We start from the raw sequence: 20,964 nt of genomic DNA on the forward strand, positions 1-20,964 counted from the left end.
TAGATAAGAAGAGAGAATGTTGGGGTGATGAGAGTGGTGAGAGTAAGTGAGCTTGGAAAGGGGACTTGTGTGAAGAAGTACCAGGAGAAATTTAGCGCAGAATTAAAAAAGGTGAGAGCAAATGACGTAAGGGGAGTGCGGTAGGAATGGAATGTATTTAGGGAAGCAATGATGGCTTCCGCAAAAGATGCTTGTGGCATGAGAAAGGTAGGAGGTAGGCAGATTAGAAAGGGTAGTGAGTGATGGGATGAGGAAGTAAGATTGTTAGTGAAAGAGAAGAGAGAGGCATTCGGACATTTTTTGCAGGGAAATAGTGCAAATGACAGGGAGATGTATAAAAGAAAGAGGCAAAAGGTCAAGAGAAAGGTGCAAGAGGTGAAAAAGAGGGCAAATGAGAGTTGGAGTGAGAGAGTATCATCAAAATTCAGGGAGAATAAAACGATGTTTTGGAAGGAGGTAAATAAAGTTCGTAAGACAAGAGAACAAATGGCAATATCGGTGGGTAGAGCTAATGGGAGGTAATAACAAGTAGTGGCAGTGTGAGAAGGAGATGGAATGAGTGTTTTGAAGGTTTGCTAAATGTATTTGATGATAGAGTGGCAGATATAGTGTATTTTGGTCGAGGTGGTGTGCGAAGTGAGAGGGTTAGGGAGAATGGTTTGGTAAACAGAGAAGAGGTAGTGAAAGCTTTGCGGAAGATGAGAGCCGGCAAGGTAGCGGGTTTGGATGGCATTGCTGTGAAATTTATTAAAAAGGGGGATTGTGTTGTTGACTGGTTGGTGAGGATATTCAGTGTATGTATGGTTCATGGTGAAGCGCCTGAGGATTGGCGGAATGCATGCAGTGCCACTGTACAAAGGCAAAGGGGATAATGGTGAGTGCTCAAATTACAGAGGTATAAGTTTGTTGAGTATTCCTGGGAAATTATATGGGAGGGCATTGATTGAGAGGGTAAAGGCATGTACAAAACATCAGATTGGGGAAGAGCAGTGTGGTTTCAAAAGTGGTAGAGGATGTGTGGATCAGGTGTTTGCTTTGAAGAATGTATGTGGGAAATTCTTAGAAAAAGCGATGGATCTGTATGTATTGTTTGTGGATCTAGAGAGGGCATCTGATAGAGTTGATAGAGATGCTCTGTGAAAGGTATGAAGAGTATATGGTGTGGGAGGTAAGTTGCTAGAAGCAGCAAAGTTTTTATCGAGTATGTAAGGCATGTGTACGAGTAGGAAGAGAGAAAAGTGATTGGTTCCCAGTGAATGTCGGTTTGCGGCAGGGGTGCGTGATGTCTCCATGGTTGTTTAATTTGCTTATGGATGGAGTTGTTAGGGAGGTGAATGCAAGAGTTTTAGAGAGATGGGCAAGTATGCAGCCTGTTGTGGATGAGAGAGCTTGGGAAGTGAGTCAGTTGTTGTTCGCTGACGATACAGCAGCGGTGGCTGATTCGGGTGGAACCATGGAAGCGGAAGTGAATCACAGGGTCGGGAAGGGGGCGAAGATTCTGGGCGCGTTGAACAATGTGTGGAAGGCTAGAACATTATCTCGGAAAGCAAAAATGGGTATGTTTGAAGGAATAGTGGTTCCAGCAATGTTATATGGTTGCGAGGCATGGGCTGTAGATAGGGCTGTGCGGAGGAGGGTGGATGTGTTGGAAATGAGATGTTTGAGGACAATATGTGGTGTGAGGTGGTTTGATCGAGTAAGTACTGAAAGGATAAGAGAGATGTGTGGTAATAAAAAGAGTGTAGTTGAGAGAGCAGAAGAGGGTGTATTGAAATGGTTTGGTCACATGGAGAGAATGAGTGAGGAAAGATTGACAAAGAGGATACATGTGTCAGAGGTGGAGGAAACGAGGAGAAGTGGGAGACCAGATTGGAGGTGGAAAGATGGAGTGAAAAAGATTTTGAGCGATCGGGGCTTGAACATACAAGAGGGTGAAAGACGTGCAAGGAATAGAGTGAATTGGAACGCTTTGGTTTACCGGGGTCAACGTGCTGTCAGTGGATTGAAGCAAGGCATGTGAAGCGTCTGGGGTAAACCATGGAAAGTTTTGCGGAGCCTGGATGTGGAAAGGTAGCTGTGGTTTCGGTGCATTACACATGACAGCTAGAGATTGTGTGAACGAATGTGGCCTTTGTTGTCTTTTCCTAGCGCTACGTCGCGCGCGTGCGGGAGAGGGGGTGCCATTTCATGTGTGGCGGGGTGGCGGCGTGAATGGATGAAGGCGGCATGTGTGAATATGTGCATGTATATATATGTATATGTCTCCGTTCAAGCTTACCTCCCAATTTACTTGTCCCTCAACTCTAATTGACCTAATAACCTTGCTCTTACTCACATTTACCCTCAGCTTTCTTCTTTCACACACTTTACCAAACTCAGTCACCAGATTCTGCAGTTTCTCACCTGAATCAGCCACCAGCGCTGTATCATCAGCGAACAACTACTTCCCAAGCCATCTCATCCACAATAGACTGCATACTTGCCCCTCTCTCCAAAACTCTTGCATTCACCTCCCTAACAACCCCATCCATAAACAAATTGAACAGTCATGGAGACATCACACACCCCTGCCGCAAACCGACATTCACTGGGAAGCAATCACTTTCCTTTCCTCCTACTCTTACACATGCCTTACATCCTCGAGAAAAACTTTTCACTGCTTCTAGCAAATTACCTCCCACACCATATACTCATAATACCTTACACAGAGCATCCCTATTAACTCTTATTATATGCCTTCTCCAGACCCATAAATACTACATACAAATCCATTTGCTTTTCTGAGTATTTCTCACATACATTCTTCAAAGCAAACACCTGATTCACACATCCTCTAGCACTTATGAAACCACACTGCTCCTCCCCTATCTGGTTCTCTGTATATATATATATATATATATATATATATATATATATATATATATATATATATATATATATATATATATATATATTGATAGATAAATCGATAGATAGATATATCCTGGCTTGAGCTAAGTATCCATTCTTTCAACTAACTCTTGGAATAATGGAATAGACTGGATAAAATGGCTGGATCTGATAAGTCTTATATGAGGACAGTGAAAGAAGCTACTTACTTCTGGGGTCGTTCCAGAACCGTGAAAGTTCTTCAGTGTAACGCTGATGTTCACAGAGGTATGAAGACCTAGTCGAGAAATCATCGCCCAGTTAGCTTGACGCCTTTGCTTGGTAAACTTATAGGAGCCATCATTAAGACACGAGTGAAATTTATTAAAAGAACAACTTCTCAACTGCTTGCTGCATGATTTTCGACTACATCGTTCATGCCTGAGTAGTCTGCTTGACAATCAACGTTAATGTATCCACTTAGATTATCAGAGAGCATTCAGTAAAGTTCCATATCGAAAGGATAAACATCAGAAGTTGGCACATGTTATAAGATGGGGTTTTTAGAAGTGCGATGGTTAGAAAATTGTATGACTGGTCAAGCCTCAAAATATTTGAGCATAACAAGTGGTGTGTCACACAGGTCAGTCTTGTGACCTGTTCTCTTGTATATGAATGACTCTGGTAATGAACTGAGGTGTGAGACATCAAAATTTCCAGACAAGACTCAAGTTGGGAAACATGGCTACAAAAGAAACTAAACGTTTACTACTGCAAGCTGACGTTGACAGACTTAGCTAAATGAATTTTAGTGTTGTAAGTTGCAAAGGTTTACACACGGATGTAAAACGGGAAGGCAAGATGCAGGATGAATTATGATGAACTACAACAGGTGACTTAGGAAAAAGACGAGTAAACAATGCGTAAACCAGTGTAGAAAGTGAACAGAATTCAAGGCTTCATAGGCAGGGCAGTTGCACTCAAGTCTAAGAAGCTAATCCTCCTCTTTGCACGTCATTGGTTCCGATCTTGAAAATAAGACAGACAGAATTGAGAGAGTACAAAGGCGAGCCACTAAGATGATTCCCTGAATGAAAAACAAATACCATGAAAGGACTTGAATTTACTTTGCATTAAATAAAATGTTTATTTATGATATGACAGAGATTTTGGAAATTATTTGAGATTTTGACCGTCTTAAGTCTGCTGTTGATGGCTAGATTTGTTTGATTTCACTCGTCGTAATGGATACATACTTGTCGGGAAGCGTTTTACTTGGAATAATGCAAAGTTCAGTTTCTTGAAGGGGATTGTAAATAAAAGTGATGATGTACCAATAAGAGTAATATACAACAACACAATAGATATATTTAAGAACAGTCTCGATAATTACCTCGCTTCAGGTCCAAGAATGGCATGATTTGTGCCCCCATAGTTACATTCATAATTTGCTGGTATTTCTTCGTAATTTGTGCGCCCATAGTTACATTAAGAATTTGTTGGTCGTTCTCCGTAAGTTATTTGTTGGCGTTGTGCGCCTACCACACTGGTGTCTGTTTCTGATCTTCTCCATTAACACCAACATTCTCGAAATAGTCCAAGTTGTCTGTTGTTTGCTTTCCTTTGCATCCCTAGTTTGATCACATTTGTACGTCAAGTCCATATGAACCATCACACGTAAAACACAATTCTTAATTTTTACGGCTCACGAATTAGACCTCATTTAGATCACGCTGTCCAAACCTAGTGACCAAAATTGATCAAAGACAAAGACAAAATAGAATGAAAGGAACAACACACTTATTCTTATACTTAGAAGAAATAATTTGAAGAGAGACACAGATCTGATAATTCTCTGCGACAAGATGTAAACTCCAAGGAGATCTGACGACGTTGTAAAAATACTAACAAATTTCGACAACAAAACTTATTCATGACAATTTCCTGACAGCACCCTGATATAACGGCAGGAAATTAGAACGGAGATGTTATACCAGTGTGCATTAAAGTATTGCAGTTCTAGATTTATAAAGTACAAACTACATCCGGGTCTTATCATGGAAGAAAACTGTCACTACCTTTGGAATATGGCTTGACAAAAACTTTATTGATATCATTTACATCCCGAGGTGTAGCTAAGTAATGAGGCACATTCATGGCTATTTATCTCTATCTGTTTGAAGGTTTGTGAGTACATTTATATCCGTCCATATCGCTGCTAAGCCTTTTGAAACATATGTGTGTATTACAGATACTTATGATAAACAGCTGGGTTTAGACACCTATGATTCATCACTAAGTAAACCATACCCATACTGGATGTATTGACCAGTACCTAACCCCAACACCTGTTTACATTCCAGATTAGTCACTTGTTTTCTTTAATTCTCTCTTTTACCGCTTGGGGCAGAAACACCCCAGACCAGAATCATGTCAAACATCTCATGCAGCCTATGGCTTGTGCTAGATCCCAGAGTCAAAGCGATGACGATACTGATAGACGAAGTCCTTGTTGTTGCAGAGGTCAGGCTTCTGGCCCTGGTATGCCTCGCACACCACTCCCCTCAGGTCCTCCTGCGCCGCACTCAGTTGCTCCTCCGAGAACACCTGCCGGTACAAAGGTACAGTCATGACTATATTCCACTCTATTCTGCTGAGATACTTGGAGATAATTACATATGTCAGACGCCAGGATCAGAGTTACAACCGACACCAGTAATTAGCCAGGGCCAGAGTTACATAGAGGCACAGACCCAAACGAGGAGGTTCTGGCCTTAACACAGAGTCCGATATGCTAAAGGATTTGTTCAGGAGCGCCTGCTTAGTGTTCTGTACTCCTGTGTAACTTACAACGTGTTCAATTTTAAGATAAAGGAAAAAAACGTCGGTCTGACGTCTCTCCGTGCTGTTCTCTGGTTCATCTTTGCCCGCGAGAGAATGAAATTGATGGATGGATAATAATCTTGAGAAACAGACGTTTTGTCGACCATCTTATACAACATGGACATTCTGCACGTCAAACCTAACTGACTTGTGACGCATCACGTATGGTGATGTGGACTGAGAGCTTCACCAGCCGCAGCACATGGTGCTTCCCCGACCGTCAGGGGGACCATTGTTATGACCAACCTGGTCTGCATCACCTACCGCTGGGTCCAACGTCAGGTGACCATCACATCTTCAGCCACGGGACAGCGTCTCTCGTTGCCTGACAAGAAGAGGGACGGACAACTTTTTTTTTTTTTCACCAGTGGTGAGCCTTCTAAGGTACCGTTCACCCTTCTTTACAAAAAAAAAAAAAAAAATACTGTAAACGCAAATGATCGTATATGAGTCAAGTGAACTCGAGTGTGATTCTGTGTTGCTTTGCTTCCAAGCTGCATGACATGGAAACGCTTTGCTCTCAGTGTATTGTCTAAGTTTAACTAGGTTCCCTCCGTAACAAATGCAGGTGGGCTGACCATGTTTTTTGGACACCTGTGTCGCGTTACGACACCTGTTCACACTCTCATGACCTCTCTGTTGGTGTGAGTCATGAGGGAGCAGTAACCGGTATACTGGTATTATTGACAGAAAACGAACCAGTAACAACTTCAGAAATCGTGACATAAATATGCTCAAGATTTACCGACCTAAACACGAGAGAAATTTCTAAGACGGAAACGAGTCTCTGACCTGTGGAGCAGCATCATTACATGTATGATGTTGTGCAGATTACAGGTGCCAGAGGCGGATTATATCATCATGCAACAGTGACATGTACTGATTGAAAAGGAGCTTTATTACACTGCAAATCACTGTCTATTGATAGCAGTCAGATACAAGATGTAGTAAATGTTCGATTTCTTGGTTGCATCATAAATGCAGATCCCATCACTGAGCCACATTACCATATCCAGTCAACATGTGGAATATATTATACCCATTACTGAGCGATAAGGTTAAGGTGGTTTTATCTAGAATAATTCTGAAGCCATTTTTATTCATGAAAATGAGACATAGATAAAGAAGAGAACAGAAAATAAAAGTAAAATAACAAGTAACAAAAATGAGAGTACGGGTGTAACGAGTGTACGGGTCGGGTACAACGAATAGAAAGAGAATCATAAATAGACTTGCTAAAGAATAGTTGAATATGACGTCATTCATGGCAGATATACATGGCCATCCGCGTTAGTATGACTCGAAGTATACATTACTGGATACCTGACCAACAGATGACCAGCTGCAGGGCCGAGAACTGATCAGGGAGGAACGATAAAACATCCGATAGTGAGAAATAGCAAGAAAGATGAGTAAGAGCTACTTAACGACCGTGAAAGATAGAAGAAGGCTGTCTGGAGACGCGACACATGGACGTCAGAGCCCACCAGGCGTAGAGTGAGAGGGGGGAGGTGTAAAGATCTCTGATCTGTGCATATATAGGAAAAAAACACCCATGCCAATGAGGTGGGGTGTGTTGTACACACAACAGAACACAAGCGGAGAGGCACGTAGCCAAAAGGGATCTCTGTGAGTTACACAACTAACTGACGGTGTAGATAGAGAGCAGAAATCACTTTATGATTTTTTTTTTTTAGTAGAATGAGTGGCAGTTGGCTGGAGAACCGAGTGGCCGTGTACTCACATCGTCGATGAGAATCCAAGGAACGTAGATGAGCTGTGGGTCTAGCGTGGCCTGCTTCAGCCCTACTTGGTGCTGCAGCTGCTGACCCTCTACCGTGTTGTAGCAGTTCTCGATGTTGGCGAAGTCCACCCCTGCCTCATGCGCGCACTGTGGGTGGATCACGGGATGAGATAGATCTTGCATGGTATACATACGTATTTGACATTTCCCGCTATACCAAGGTAGCGTAAAGAACAGATGACTGAGCCTTTGAGGGAAAAATCCACTCTGGGCCCGATTCTTTATTGAAAAGACAGCACACACACACACACACACACACACACACACACACACACACGCGCGCGCGCGCGCGCGCGTGCGAGGTACTGCTTGGAAAGGACAAACAAAGGCCACATTCGTTCACATTCAGTCTCTAGCTGTCATGTGTAATACACCGAAACCACAGCTCCCTTTCCACATCCAGGCCCCACAGAATTTTCCATGGTTTATCCCAGATGCTTCACATGCCCTGCTTCAATCAATTGGCAGCACGTCCACCCCGGTATATCACATCGTTCCAGTTCACTCTACTGTTCCCTGCACGCCTTTCACCCTCCTCTATGTTCAGGCCCCGACCGCTCAAAATCTTTTTCACTCCATCCTTCCACCTCCAATATGGTCTCCCACATCTAGTTCCCTCCACCTCTGACACATATATCATCTTTGTCGATCTTTCCTCACTTATTCTCTCCATGTGACCAAAACATTTCAATACACCCTCTTCTGCTCTCTCAACCACACTCTTTATTACCACACATCTCTCTTACCCTTTCATTCCTTACTCGATCAAACCACCTCACACCACATATTGTCTTCAAACATTTCATTTCCAACACATCCACCCTTCTCCGCACAACCTTATCTAAAGCCCATGCCTCGCAACCATATAACATAGTTGGAACCACTATTCCTTCAAACATACCCATTTTTGCTCTCCGAGATAACGTTCTCGCCTTCCACACATTCTTCAACGCTCCCAGAGCCTTCGCCCCCTCCCCCACCCTGTGACTCATTTCCGCTTCTGTGGTTCCATCCGCTGCCAAATCCACTCCCAGATACCTAAAACACTTCACTTCCTCCATTTTTCTCCATTCAAACTTGCCTCCAAATCATCTTGTCTCTCAACCCCACTGAATCTAATAACCTTGCTCTTATTCATATTTACTCTCAGCTTTCTTCTTTCACACACTTTACCAAACTCAGTCACCAACTTCTGCAGTCTCACCCGAATCAGCCACCAGTGCTGTATCATCAGCGAACTACTGACTCACTTCCCAAGCTCTTTCATCCACAACAGGCTGCATACTTGCCCCTTTCTCCAAAATTCTTGCATTTACATCCCTAACAACCCAATCCATAAACAAGTTGAACAACCATGGAGACATCACGCACCCCAGGCGCAAACCGACATTCACTGGGAACCAATCATTTTCCTCTCCCTACTCGTAGACATGCCTTGCATCCTTGATAAAAACTTTCACTGCTTCTAGCAACTTACATCCCACACCATATACTCTTAATACCCTCCACAAAGCATCTCTATTAATATCATATGCCTTCTCCAGATTCATAAATGCTGCATACAAATCCATCTGTTTTTCTATGTATTTTTCACTTACGTTCTTCAAAACAAACACTTGACCCACACATCCTTTACCTCTTTTGAAACCACACTGCTCTTCCCCAATCTGATACGGTGTATATGCCTTTACCCTCTCAATCAATACCCTCCCATATGATTTCCCAGGAATACTCAACAAACTTATACCTCTGTAATTTGAGCACTCACCTTTATCCCCTTTGCCTTTACACAATGGCACTATGCATGCATTCCGCCAATCCTCAGGCACTTCACCATGAACCATACACACATTGAATATCCTTACCAACCAGTCAACAACACAGTCATTTCCCATCAGGTGTTGCTCACCAACGTAAGACGAAGGGTATTCGAGTACATAGTACTCGAATAGTCATTTCCCTATTAGGGGCGATCATAGCCTAACGGTAGCGCTCCCGCTTGTTGCACAGGGGTCCTGGGTTCGATCTCAGCTGTTGGAGGTTTGTATGATGTATGTATATATTTTCTTTCTTTTAAACTATTCGCCATTTCCCGCGTTAGCGAGGTAGCGTTAAGAACAGAGGACTGGGCCTTTTTTGGAATATCCTCACCTGGCCCCCTCTGTTCCTTCTTTTGGAAAATGAAAAAAAAAAACGAGAGGGGAGGATTTCCAGCCCCCCGCTCCCTCCCCCTTTAGTCGCCTTCTACGACACGCAGGGAATACGTGGGAAGTATTCTTAATCCCCTATCCCCAGGGATATATATATATATATATATATATATATATATATATATATATATATGCTGCCTTCGTCCATTCTTGACGTCAACTCGCCACACACGAAATACCCCCCCCCCCCCCCCCCCCCCCCGCCAACGGCCATCGAGGCAGCGCCAGGAACAGACAAAAAAAAAGGCCACATTCGTTCACACTGTCTCTAGCTGTCTTTCCACATCCACACAGCAGTGTGTGTACTGTTTCGATCCTAGGCTGCACTTTGCGTCTGATTCTGCAAATTAAAAACAAATACTGTTACCGTGCAGAACAGTTCAGCGCTGTGCCCCTTTATAAACAGTTATCATGATTATCATGTTTGCTGCTTCTGGTTGTGCATGTAAATGATGAGGGAGTGGAAACCGGCGAAACTCCTGATTTTCATATACTGGATCACTTAAAAGTTTACGTTTGGACTTCATCATCTTCAGTAATTTTGGGCTGAATGACAGAAAAAAACCCAAATGACAAACTTTATCCACCACCTCGGTAGGGGAGGTTAATTTTCCTTCATAGTTGATTGTTTCTAACAATATCCACCATGACTGCATTACTCTTTACGCTGTCTCCATTTAAAGCCAACGACCAGGTAAAAAAAAAGAATTGATGTTATGTGCGTCGCGTTCTGACACAGTTCTCTGTGTCTCTCGACTACACACAACTGCAGTCAGAAGGTCTTGTACAGGAGTTTACACACTGCAAGAGAAAATAAAAACACGACCTTCGTCTTCCAACAAGTAAGGGATGTATTTCGCTTCAAAGTGAAGCTGTGAACTGGTACTTATTTTCCACGCGTCACATCATTTCACACCCGTCCCGACATCAGAATACGAGACGTTGGATAACTTTTTTCCCTTGAACATTGATGATGGCACATCAACTGTTGCTTTGGAGAGGAAGACGTCATTAATCTGAAGTGTTTAAACTCAATACTGAAAGCAATACTGAAAGTGAGAGAAGGAGCTTCGTACAAAGATTCACTTGCAATCATGCAACATCGACACAGACTCACCTGCTTCCCAGCGGCGGCGCCCACGAAGTTGGTCATGACGCAGTTAGTAAAGGCCATGAATTGCTCCTCGCTTGGGATGTATCCCTTGGCGCAGGTCAGCATCATGTTGCCCTCGCACTCATCTGGCCCGTGCTGACACTCGAAGGTGTAGCCTTCGCCTACTGAAGTATCCTGGGGGTGAAGGCCATGTTAGTATTGTCTTCTGTGTACTGCCCCTGTTGACATCCGAAGGTGTCGCATTCGCTCATGGCAGATTCCTGAGTTGTTTGACGTATCATATATCCTTAATGGCCTGTGTCGACGCTGTAGTATGTCAGGGTTGCCAGGGGTCTGTGTTATCTTTATGGTTTGGATAAAAGATGATTAGTGAAAGTTGTTTACTGTTTCAGGAGTAGTTTGTTGCTGACGTCTGAATGACAGTTGTTATGAGACAGAGCACAATTCTGTGTCGTCTTTATAGTCAAACAGTCGAAGCATTTGTGTCTCATACAACTTGGGTTTTCATCTTTTTCTGTGAATATGTTAGTACTATATATATGATATTGTGTCCTCTGTTGTATAGTATGTTTCAAATTCAAATTTCTCTGTGTCTGGTGGATTAAGAAGAATTTCCATTCTCCAAGATAGACGCTTTGCATTGAAGCATATGATAAAACCACTTATTTTGCTTTCCGAATGTATGACACAAGCTTATGAAGACCTGTAGCCATTTAAAAGTTTGAATAACCTTAAACAAATCGTTTTTTCCAAAAAAGAGAAATTCAGTTCAAGAGTTCTAAGTCCCTACCTGAAGACAGCCATCTGAAGAAAGTTAACTTCTTGAGGACGGCCCTTGAGCACAACACTGCAACCCTCTAGTATAATGGCTGACGTAAATAGCCAGGTCATGATACTCAACGGTCCCTCTCTCGTACTCAAGAGTCTTATTTATCATCGCGCTCCGTGGGTTAACCACGCCACAGTACCAGCGATGAACGGTAATATCATAGTAGTGCGATATACCCTCGCCCGCTGCCGACTCACCGACGACTTGCCGTAGGCGTTGACGTCGAGCACCATGATGTCCTTAAGGTCGATCCAGACGGGGTAGAGTTGGGTGGTGATGAACCTCTGGCTGTCAGGGCACAGGCTCTCGTAGTACACCGTCACCAGTACCGGCTCAGCTGCTTCCTAATAAAGACGCAGAGATCATCACGACCTACGAACTGAAGACTGATATTCAATGCAACATCCGTGATTTACATGAATGCTGTGTTCTAGGATCTTTACTATTTACTAGCCACACATTTCATGTGTGGCTAGGTGGTGATGGGAATGGACGAAGGCAGCAAGAATGAATATGTACATGTGTATATATGTATATGTCTGTGTATGTATATGTATATATACGTTGAAATGTATAGGCATGTATATGTGCGTTCACACTCAGTCTCTAGCTGTCATGCGCAATGCACTCTAACCACGGCTCCCTTTGCACATCCAGGCCCCACAGTAGTTTATCCCAGACGCTTCACATGCCCTGGTTCAGTCCACTGACAGCACGTCTACCCCGGTATACCACATCGTTTCAATTCACTCTATTCCTTGCACGCCTTTCGCCCTCCTCTATGTTCTGGCCCCGATTGCTCAAAATCTTTTTCACTCCATCCTTCTACCTCTAATTTGGTCTCCCACTTCTCCTCGTTCCCTTCACCTCTGACACATATATCCTCTTATTCAATCTTTCCTCACTCATTCATGCCTCGCAACTATATAACATTGTTGGAACCACTATTCCTTCAAACATACCCATTTTTGTTCTCCGAGATAATGTTCTCGCCTTCCATACATTCAACGCCCTCTCCCCACACCTTGTGACTCATTTCCGCTTCCATGGTTCCATCCGCTGCTAAATCAACTCCCAGATATCTAAAACACTTCACTTCCTCCAGTTTTTCTCCATTCAAACTTACCTCCCAATTGACTTGTCCATCAACCTTACTGAGCCTAATAACCTTGCTCTTATTCACATTTACTCTCTGCTTTCTTCTTTCACACACTTTACCGAACTCAGTCACCAGCTTCTGCAGTTTCTTACCCGAGTCAGTCACCAGCGATGTATCATCAGCGAACAACAACTGACTCACTTCCCAAGCCCTTTCATCCACAACACCTGGGGTAAACCATGGAAAGATTTGTGGGGCCTGGATGCGGAAAGGGAGCTGAGGTTTCGATGCATTACACATGACAGCTAGAGACTGAGTGTGAACGAATGTGGCCTTTGTTGTCTCTTCCTAGTGCTACCTCGCACGCGCGCGGGGGGGAAGGGGGTGCCATTTCATGTGTGGCGGGGTGGCGACGAAAATGGATGAAGGCAGTAAGTATGAATATATACATGTGTATATATGTATATGTCTCTATATGTATATGTATGTATACGTTGAAATGTATACGTATGTTTATGTGCGTGTGCGAGCATTTATGTATATACATACGTATGTGGGGGGGTTGGGCAATTCTCTCGTCTGCTTCCTTGCGCTGCCTCGCTAACACAGGAGACAGCGACAAAGTATAATGAATTATATACAATTATATATATATATATATATATATATATATATATATATATATATATATATATATATATATATATATTGGAAAGGATCACAATTGTGATTGTGATTGTTTACGAAATGGCGTCCTAGCTTCGTCTCTTCGATGTATATTAACTGACTGTTATATTTCTCTCTTGTGTCTCCCCTGATGATGTGATTATTACACGAAAGTGCACTTGGGAACTTTTCGTGTTTCATTTTCCCCGTGGACTCATAGGAATATATATATATATATATATATATATATATATATATATATATATATATATATATATATATATATATATATATATATATATATATATATATATATATATATTTATATATATATATATATATATATATATATATATATATATATATATATATATATATATATATATATATATATATCTTTTTTTTTTTGTCGCTGTCTCCCGCGTTTGCGAGGTAGCACAAGGAAACAGACGAAAGAAATGGCCCAACCCACCCCCATACACATGTATATACATACGTCCACACACGCAAATATACATACCTACACAGCTTTCCATGGTTTACCCCAGACGCTTCACATGCCCTGATTCAATCCACTGACAGCACGCCAACCCCGGCACACCACACCGATCCAATTCACTCCATTCCTCGCCCTCCCCCCACCCTCCTGCATGTTCAGGCCCCGATATATATATATATATATATATATATATATATATATATATATATATATATATATATATATATATATATATATATATATATCATCTCTGGGGATAGGCGAGAAAGAATACTTCCCACGTATTCCCTGCGTGTCGTAGCTACAGTAAAGTTACCCTGAAAGTCACACAATCAGCCGGAATGATAAAATTAATCCCTCAACGATGCAGACGAAGCTCCGCTATCACCGCCACCTGTCGTTGGTTCAGTAACAAAGCCTATGAGTCTCAGACGTTTTTAGACATGGTGGAAAAAACAGCTGGAGTCATGGTGGTTCACGTGGCTGAGGCTGCCGCTGCCGGCATGTCTGATGACTAGCTTTCCTGAGCCGTCCACAGTGTCTGGAAAAAATCTTTATCATAAAGTCGAGATATTTCTTGCTACGTTATCAGGGCATACACCATGAGTCATATTCCCTTCGTTTTCTGATTCTGTATTAAACTGTTGCTGTTTATTTCAGTAATGTATTGCCCACGGAACAAATATTTTTTTTGATATGCATTTTTTGCTTTATGTATTATTGATATTTGAGCGATGTTTATCTTTGATTTGCATATTCTGGAGAAACTTTTGAGAAGACTTGTAGGTGTAGATTAATAGAATTAATGCATGGAAATGTATATCTCTTACTCGTAATAGGAATACCATGAATTGCCTGTATCCTTTTGAATATCTTTTACTTACTTTCAAGATTCCTTTCGCACACACACACACACACACACACACACACACACACACACACACACAAAAGAGATGATTGCCCATAAGGATAACTAACAACCACACGGAGCCAACTACTATTATGGTCTTGAACAGCATTCAGTAGCCTTCCATGCACACTGTGTAGGGTCACATCCTCCTGTTTTGACTTGTGCCAGTACACAACGGCAAGTTTACTGTGCAACCCCAGGCTCATTATGTAAGCGGTAGTTCCAGAAGGATTACAGAGGTCACAAAGGGTGATTGTCACACCCCAGTGACCTGATATTCATGACATAGATTATTACAGAATTGGTTCATTACATAAGCAAACAGTCCTTCATATGGTAAGTTTTACCGACTAGATGCAGACGGTGGATACTTAGTATTTGAGGCGTCTTCTTCAGGTGTTGTGCCGTTTCATGCAGGGCGTATCTTTTTCAGATTCTAAGAGAAAATGTTCATTCCAGAGTTAGGATTTCTTGTTAAACTTTATCATATGCCTTTTCAGAATTCGACAACGCTGCGAATTCATTTGTTTATATTTACCTGATTGTTATCAGAACAGTTATACAATAATGCCACGGTATCTCTCGTGCGATTCGGCTTGTGATGTGTTATGATTAAGATGAAAACATTCTGATTGGAGTTTACCCGAAACACGTGACAGTTCTTAAAACAAGTTAGTGAGAGGTGCTTGTGGTCTGAGGATGTTCTCTGTCGTTTGAAGGTTTTAATCTTTTTTTTTTTCCGAGTGGTTGATGTAGTAGCTGGTTGAGGTTGACCTTCTTAATGACCCCGGTCGTTGATAGGCCCAAAGCTCAAACCAACCAACGAGCCAATCGCCTTGCGGAAATCCCCAAAGCCTATCATGGAATTATTTGCATTGCTGTGCCACCGTTAGAACAGTAAGTCTGCCGCTCACATACCTTTGTCGTAAAGGATCAAATGAAACTGATGACCGGCACAGAAGTACACAAAAGAAAATGGATTGATATTACAAAGTCTGTGTATTGAATTATCATCATTGTCATTGATATTATTATTTCTATTATCATCATTATCATCATTATTATTATTAGTAGTATTAGTAGTAGTAGTAGTATCATTATTATTATTGTTATTATCATTACTATTAGTATCATTATTATTATTATTATTTCATTACTATTATCATTATTATTTTCTTTCTTTCAAACTTCGCCATTTCCCACGTTAGCAAGGTAGAGTTAAGAACAGAGGACTGGGCCTCTGAGGGAATATCCTCACTTGGCCCCCCTCTCTGTTCCATCTTTTGGAAAATTAAAAAAAAAACAAGAGGGTAGGATTTCCAGCCCCTCGCTCCCTCCCCTTTTAGTCGCCTTCTACGACATGCAGGGAATAAGTGGGAAGTATTCTTTCTCTCCTATTCCCAGGGATAATTATTATTATCATTATTATCATTATTATTATTATTATTATTATTATTATCATTATTATTATTATTATTACCATTAGTATTAAAATCATTATCATTATCACTATTATAGGTATTATTATCATTATCGAAATTATTATTATTATTACTATTATTATTATCATTATTATTATTATTATTATTATTATTACTATTATTATTATTATTATTATCATCATTATTATTATTATCATAACTATCATTATTATATTATTATTATTTTCATTATTATTACTATCATTATTATTATCATTATTATTATTATTATCATCACTATATATTTATTTATTTATTTATTTTGCTTTGTCGCTGTCTCCCGCGTTAGCGAGGTAGCGCAAGGAAACAGAAGAAAGAATTGCCCAATCCGCCCACATACACATGTATATACATACACGTCCACACACGCACATATACATACCTATACATCTCAACGTATACATATATATACACACACAGAAATATACATATATACACATGCACATAATTCGTACAGTCTGCCTTTATTCATTCCCATCGCCACCCCGCCGCCACACATGAAATAACAACCCCCTCCCCCCAAATGTGCGCGAGGTAGCGCTAGGAAAAGACAGCTAAGGCCACTTTCGTTCACATTCAGTCTCTAGCTGTCATGCAGTAATGCACCGAAACCACACCTCCCTTTCCACATCCAGGCCCCACAAAACTTTCCATAGTTTACCCCAGACGCTTCACATGCCCTGGTTCAATCCATTGACAGCACGTCGATCCCGGTATACCACATCGTTCCAATTCACTCTATTCCTTGCACGCCTTTCACCCTCCTGCATGTTCAGACCCCGATCATTCAAAATCTTTTTCACTCCATCTTTCCGCCTCCAATTTGGTCTCCCACTTCTCCTTGTTCCCTCCACCTCTGACACATATATCCTCTTGGTCAATCTTTCCTCACTCATTCTCTCCATGTGACCAAACCATTTCAAAACACCCTCTTCTGCTCTCTCAACCACACTCTTTTTATTACTACACATCTCTCTTACCCTATTATTGCTTACTCGATCAAACCACCTCACACCACATATTGTCCTCAAACATCTCATTTCCAGCACATCCACCCTCCTGCGCACAACTCTATCCATAGCCCACGCCTCGCAACCATATAACATTGTTGGAACCACTATTCCTTTAAACATACCCATTTTTGCTTTCCGAGATAATGTTCTCGACTTCCACACATTCTTCAACGCTCCCAGAACTTTCGCCCCCTCCCCCACCCTATGATTCACTTCCGCTTCCATGGTTCCATCCGCTGCCATATCCACTTCTTTCACACACTTTACCAAACTCAGTCTCCAGCTTCTGCAGTTTCTCACACGAATCAGCCACCAGCGCTGTATCATCAGCGAACAACAACTGGCTAACTTCCCAAGCTTTCTCATCCACAACAGACTGCATATTTGCCCCTCTTTCCAAAACTCTTGCATTCGCCTCCTTAACAACCCCATCCATAAACAAATTAAACAACCATGGAGACATCACACACCCCAGCCGCAAATCTGCATTCACTGAGTCACTCTCCTCTCTTCCTATTATTATTAGTATTATTATTATCATTATTATTATTATTATTATTATTATTATTATTATTATTATTATTATTATTATTATTACGACCGGAATTAGTGTAGTATTCGTGTTAGAGAATCCGATGTCCTTTTACCAGTATTCATTTGATAGTAGTTTGAACACGTGTACGTTGCTGATTGAGGGTGAGGGGGAGGTGCTCAGGTCTGGGTGTAGGTTGATGTTGGTCAGGGTGGTTGGTACTCACGGCCGAGTAGGGTAGGAAGGCCACCAACGTGAGCAAGAGATGCAGCAGCGTAGCGGCGGTGGTGGTGGAGGTCGGTGAGGCCATTGTGACGGTGAGGAACACTGTGGCTCTTTACTCAGGCTTCCCACCAGTTTATAGTCACACACACACACACACACACACACACACACACACACACACACACACACACACACACGCACACACACACACACTCATTAACATGCATACATAATTGACATACGTGTATATACATATGTATTCACATGCAGTGCTGTGCACATAAACACATGCACCCAGCCTCAAACATAGATGCTCACAGTTATATGCCACCAATCAGTGTTAAGAGTATCGCTGGGTATGTTTATGATGATGCCATCTTTAGTATATACAGTATATACAGTATATATATATATATATATATATATATATATATATATATATATATATATATATATATATATATATCGGTTTTAGATAAACTCATTTGCGGATTTCATACCTGATGGTTAGGTATGGATTTTCCCGATGTGCTCTGGCCAAACGAAAATTTATCTACACGGGAAACAACAGGTGGCGTTTATAACGTATGTAAGAAGCCTACTTGAGATGCGACAGTCATTATCTAACGACAGGTCTACAGGTACTATGAAGGAAATATAGACGCTATGGTAACACCTCTCTTACCATCCACTGGTTAAAAACATGTTAAAGTGTGGAAGTCACGCGTAAGCCGGCCATGACGAGAGCCGTAACCCTGCACTGGTGTCCCATGACATATATTAAGACCGGATCCCAAATTGGCCATAGGAGACGAGGTAGCAGATACTTTTCATAAAGGAAAATCGAGTCCGTCCCTGTTAGATAGCACATATGTACGAGATAGGTTTCAGAGACGCGATATCCGAGAAGGATGAAGAAATATGACGGAGACTGGAAAAGCTTCTGGTAAAGCGTTCAAGTTTCAGTTGCTTAATGAGTGTATGTTGTGCCCTGTGGCACTCATCGACCCCAGTCTCTCCCGTCTGCCTGCTCTGTCTGTTTCTAGATAAGCGAGTGGCATCTGCCTCTTGCGTCTTTTCTTCTTTTTATTATCAACAGGGGGAGTTGGGGCAGAGAGCTCCAGCCGAAGTCACTGAATAGGCCTCCAAAGGCAAAATCCCTTGTCGTGCTAGATGTGGGACAGCTTTTACAATCAAACTCGTATCTTGAGGATGACAAATCAGCCGTCGTACTCCCACACACTCACTACTCAGTACTCTTCGGCGGACTCACTACTTCCTCCCTATTGAATTCACCCACACACCCACCCAGCCACACACACCTGTTAGTCTTATACCCTCTCATCATCCCAAAATCATCTTTCATCATTTCTGCTCCACCCCTGCACACCCCCTATTTTTTCTCATCCCCATAAACTCTTCATCAGAAACGTCGAACCTCTACACTTCCTTCACCGCCTCACGCTAGCTTTCCTTTCTCTCTTGGAAATATAGTCATTATCTCAGCTGGCTCATTTGCTCGCTCCGTCCTCAATCTGCAGGAAAAAAAAACATGAATATTCAAGAAGAAAAACATGAGTGTTATGTAGAATTATGACGTAAACTGATTTTGAAATCAGATTCCACTGGAATGTTTTTTTTTTGACTGTGTTCATATACCGGGTATCAGATTATACCAAAGTTTACATCAGCTTGGCAAAAAAGACTCCAGCAGGGATCGCCATTACGTGATGTTTGTCCTCAGCGAGGTGCAAGATCTCGCGGTGGCCTGACCGTCCGCCTCATAGTTTGTTGGTGTGAGAAGATACAGAGGGTCTGTCAAGCTAATGGGAATGTGAGTGAACGACGCTGTTCTCTGAATGGTTTGATATCTATAGGCTGGAAAAGCTGTGGGCACATACGTTACCATCCCTGAGTTGATTAAACTGAAGTTAAGCTGACCATTTATAAACCCTAACACCAAACGAGTCATTAAGTGAATCTCTGGTCTGAACTTCAGTTGCTCACGTGTCATGCAAGATCATCCAGCGGATTGGCGTGATTACCTGAGACTTAAGACATTTGCAGATGATCTGGCCTCAGGAGCTCATTGACACCCATCGCAAACTAGATAACCTTATAAGTTTGATGTTTATCCTTAGAAGCCTACTGGAGCATATGTGGTAGAACATACTTCATATTTTGCCGAGTGTAGACATATTAATAATATATATATATATATATATATATATATATATATATATATATCTTCATAGAACATACAAACCTCCAACAGCCAGGATCGAACCTGGGACCCCTGTGCAAGAGGCAGGCATGCTAACCGCTAGGCTATGGGACTGTATAATAGGAAACAACTATTCGAAATACTGAGTACTCGAATACCCTTCGTCTCACAATGGTGAGCAACGGGGTCTATACTTGGTTGTTTCCGAGCAGACGCACATAGCCAGCTGATAGCGTTTTACCGAACCTTAACTGTACAACGCGGAGGTATATGAATACGAATAAAGTGCATATGAACGCGCACCTTCATAGAACATACAAACCTCCAACAGCCAGGATCGAACCTGGGACCCCTGTGCAAGAGGCATTGTATATATATATATATATATATATATATATATATATATATATATATATATATATACACATGAAGCATTGTTATGAGTAAACTCGCTGGAAAAATAAACACAGAAACACCAAGATTTCCACTGTATTTCAAGCTATTTTTAAGGATACAGAATCCATTTGATGAGAGATTATATACAAAACTAAACTTCACCACATTTGACGAAACAAGGAACAGTTGATCTGAGAAGCATGAAAAAGTT

At 41.7% G+C, this 20,964-nt stretch overlaps 1 protein-coding gene across 1 annotated transcript; it reads right to left on the minus strand.

The window, feature by feature from the left end:
* Positions 1-4,943: 4,943 nt before the first annotated feature.
* LOC139750822 (gamma-interferon-inducible lysosomal thiol reductase-like) lies at positions 4,944-18,242 on the minus strand. The gene is made up of 5 exons (XM_071665590.1): positions 18,135-18,242; positions 11,906-12,052; positions 10,883-11,053; positions 7,496-7,642; positions 4,944-5,475 (listed from the first exon to the last, which is right to left on the minus strand). Exons 1-5 carry the CDS (start codon positions 18,216-18,218, stop codon positions 5,332-5,334), a joined length of 693 nt encoding a protein of 230 aa, XP_071521691.1. The 5' UTR covers positions 18,219-18,242; the 3' UTR covers positions 4,944-5,331.
* Positions 18,243-20,964: the final 2,722 nt, after the last annotated feature.

Source organism: Panulirus ornatus, chromosome 10, assembly GCF_036320965.1.
Source record: "Panulirus ornatus isolate Po-2019 chromosome 10, ASM3632096v1, whole genome shotgun sequence".
Lineage (NCBI taxonomy): Eukaryota > Metazoa > Arthropoda > Malacostraca > Decapoda > Palinuridae > Panulirus > Panulirus ornatus.

What these genes read in the sequence shown, in the direction of transcription:
- LOC139750822 (XM_071665590.1), bottom strand. Translation starts at nt 18,218, where the DNA reads ATGGCCTCACCGACCTCCACCACCACCGCCGCTACGCTGCTGCATCTC. An exon ending in CCTTCCTACCCTACTCGGCC is followed by an intron (nt 12,053 to 18,134) that starts GTGAGTACCAAC and finishes CGTCTTTATTAG; the next exon opens with GAAGCAGCTGAGCCGGTACT. An exon ending in GCGCCGCCGCTGGGAAGCAG is followed by an intron (nt 7,643 to 10,882) that starts GTGAGTCTGTGT and finishes ATCCACCCACAG; the next exon opens with TGCGCGCATGAGGCAGGGGT.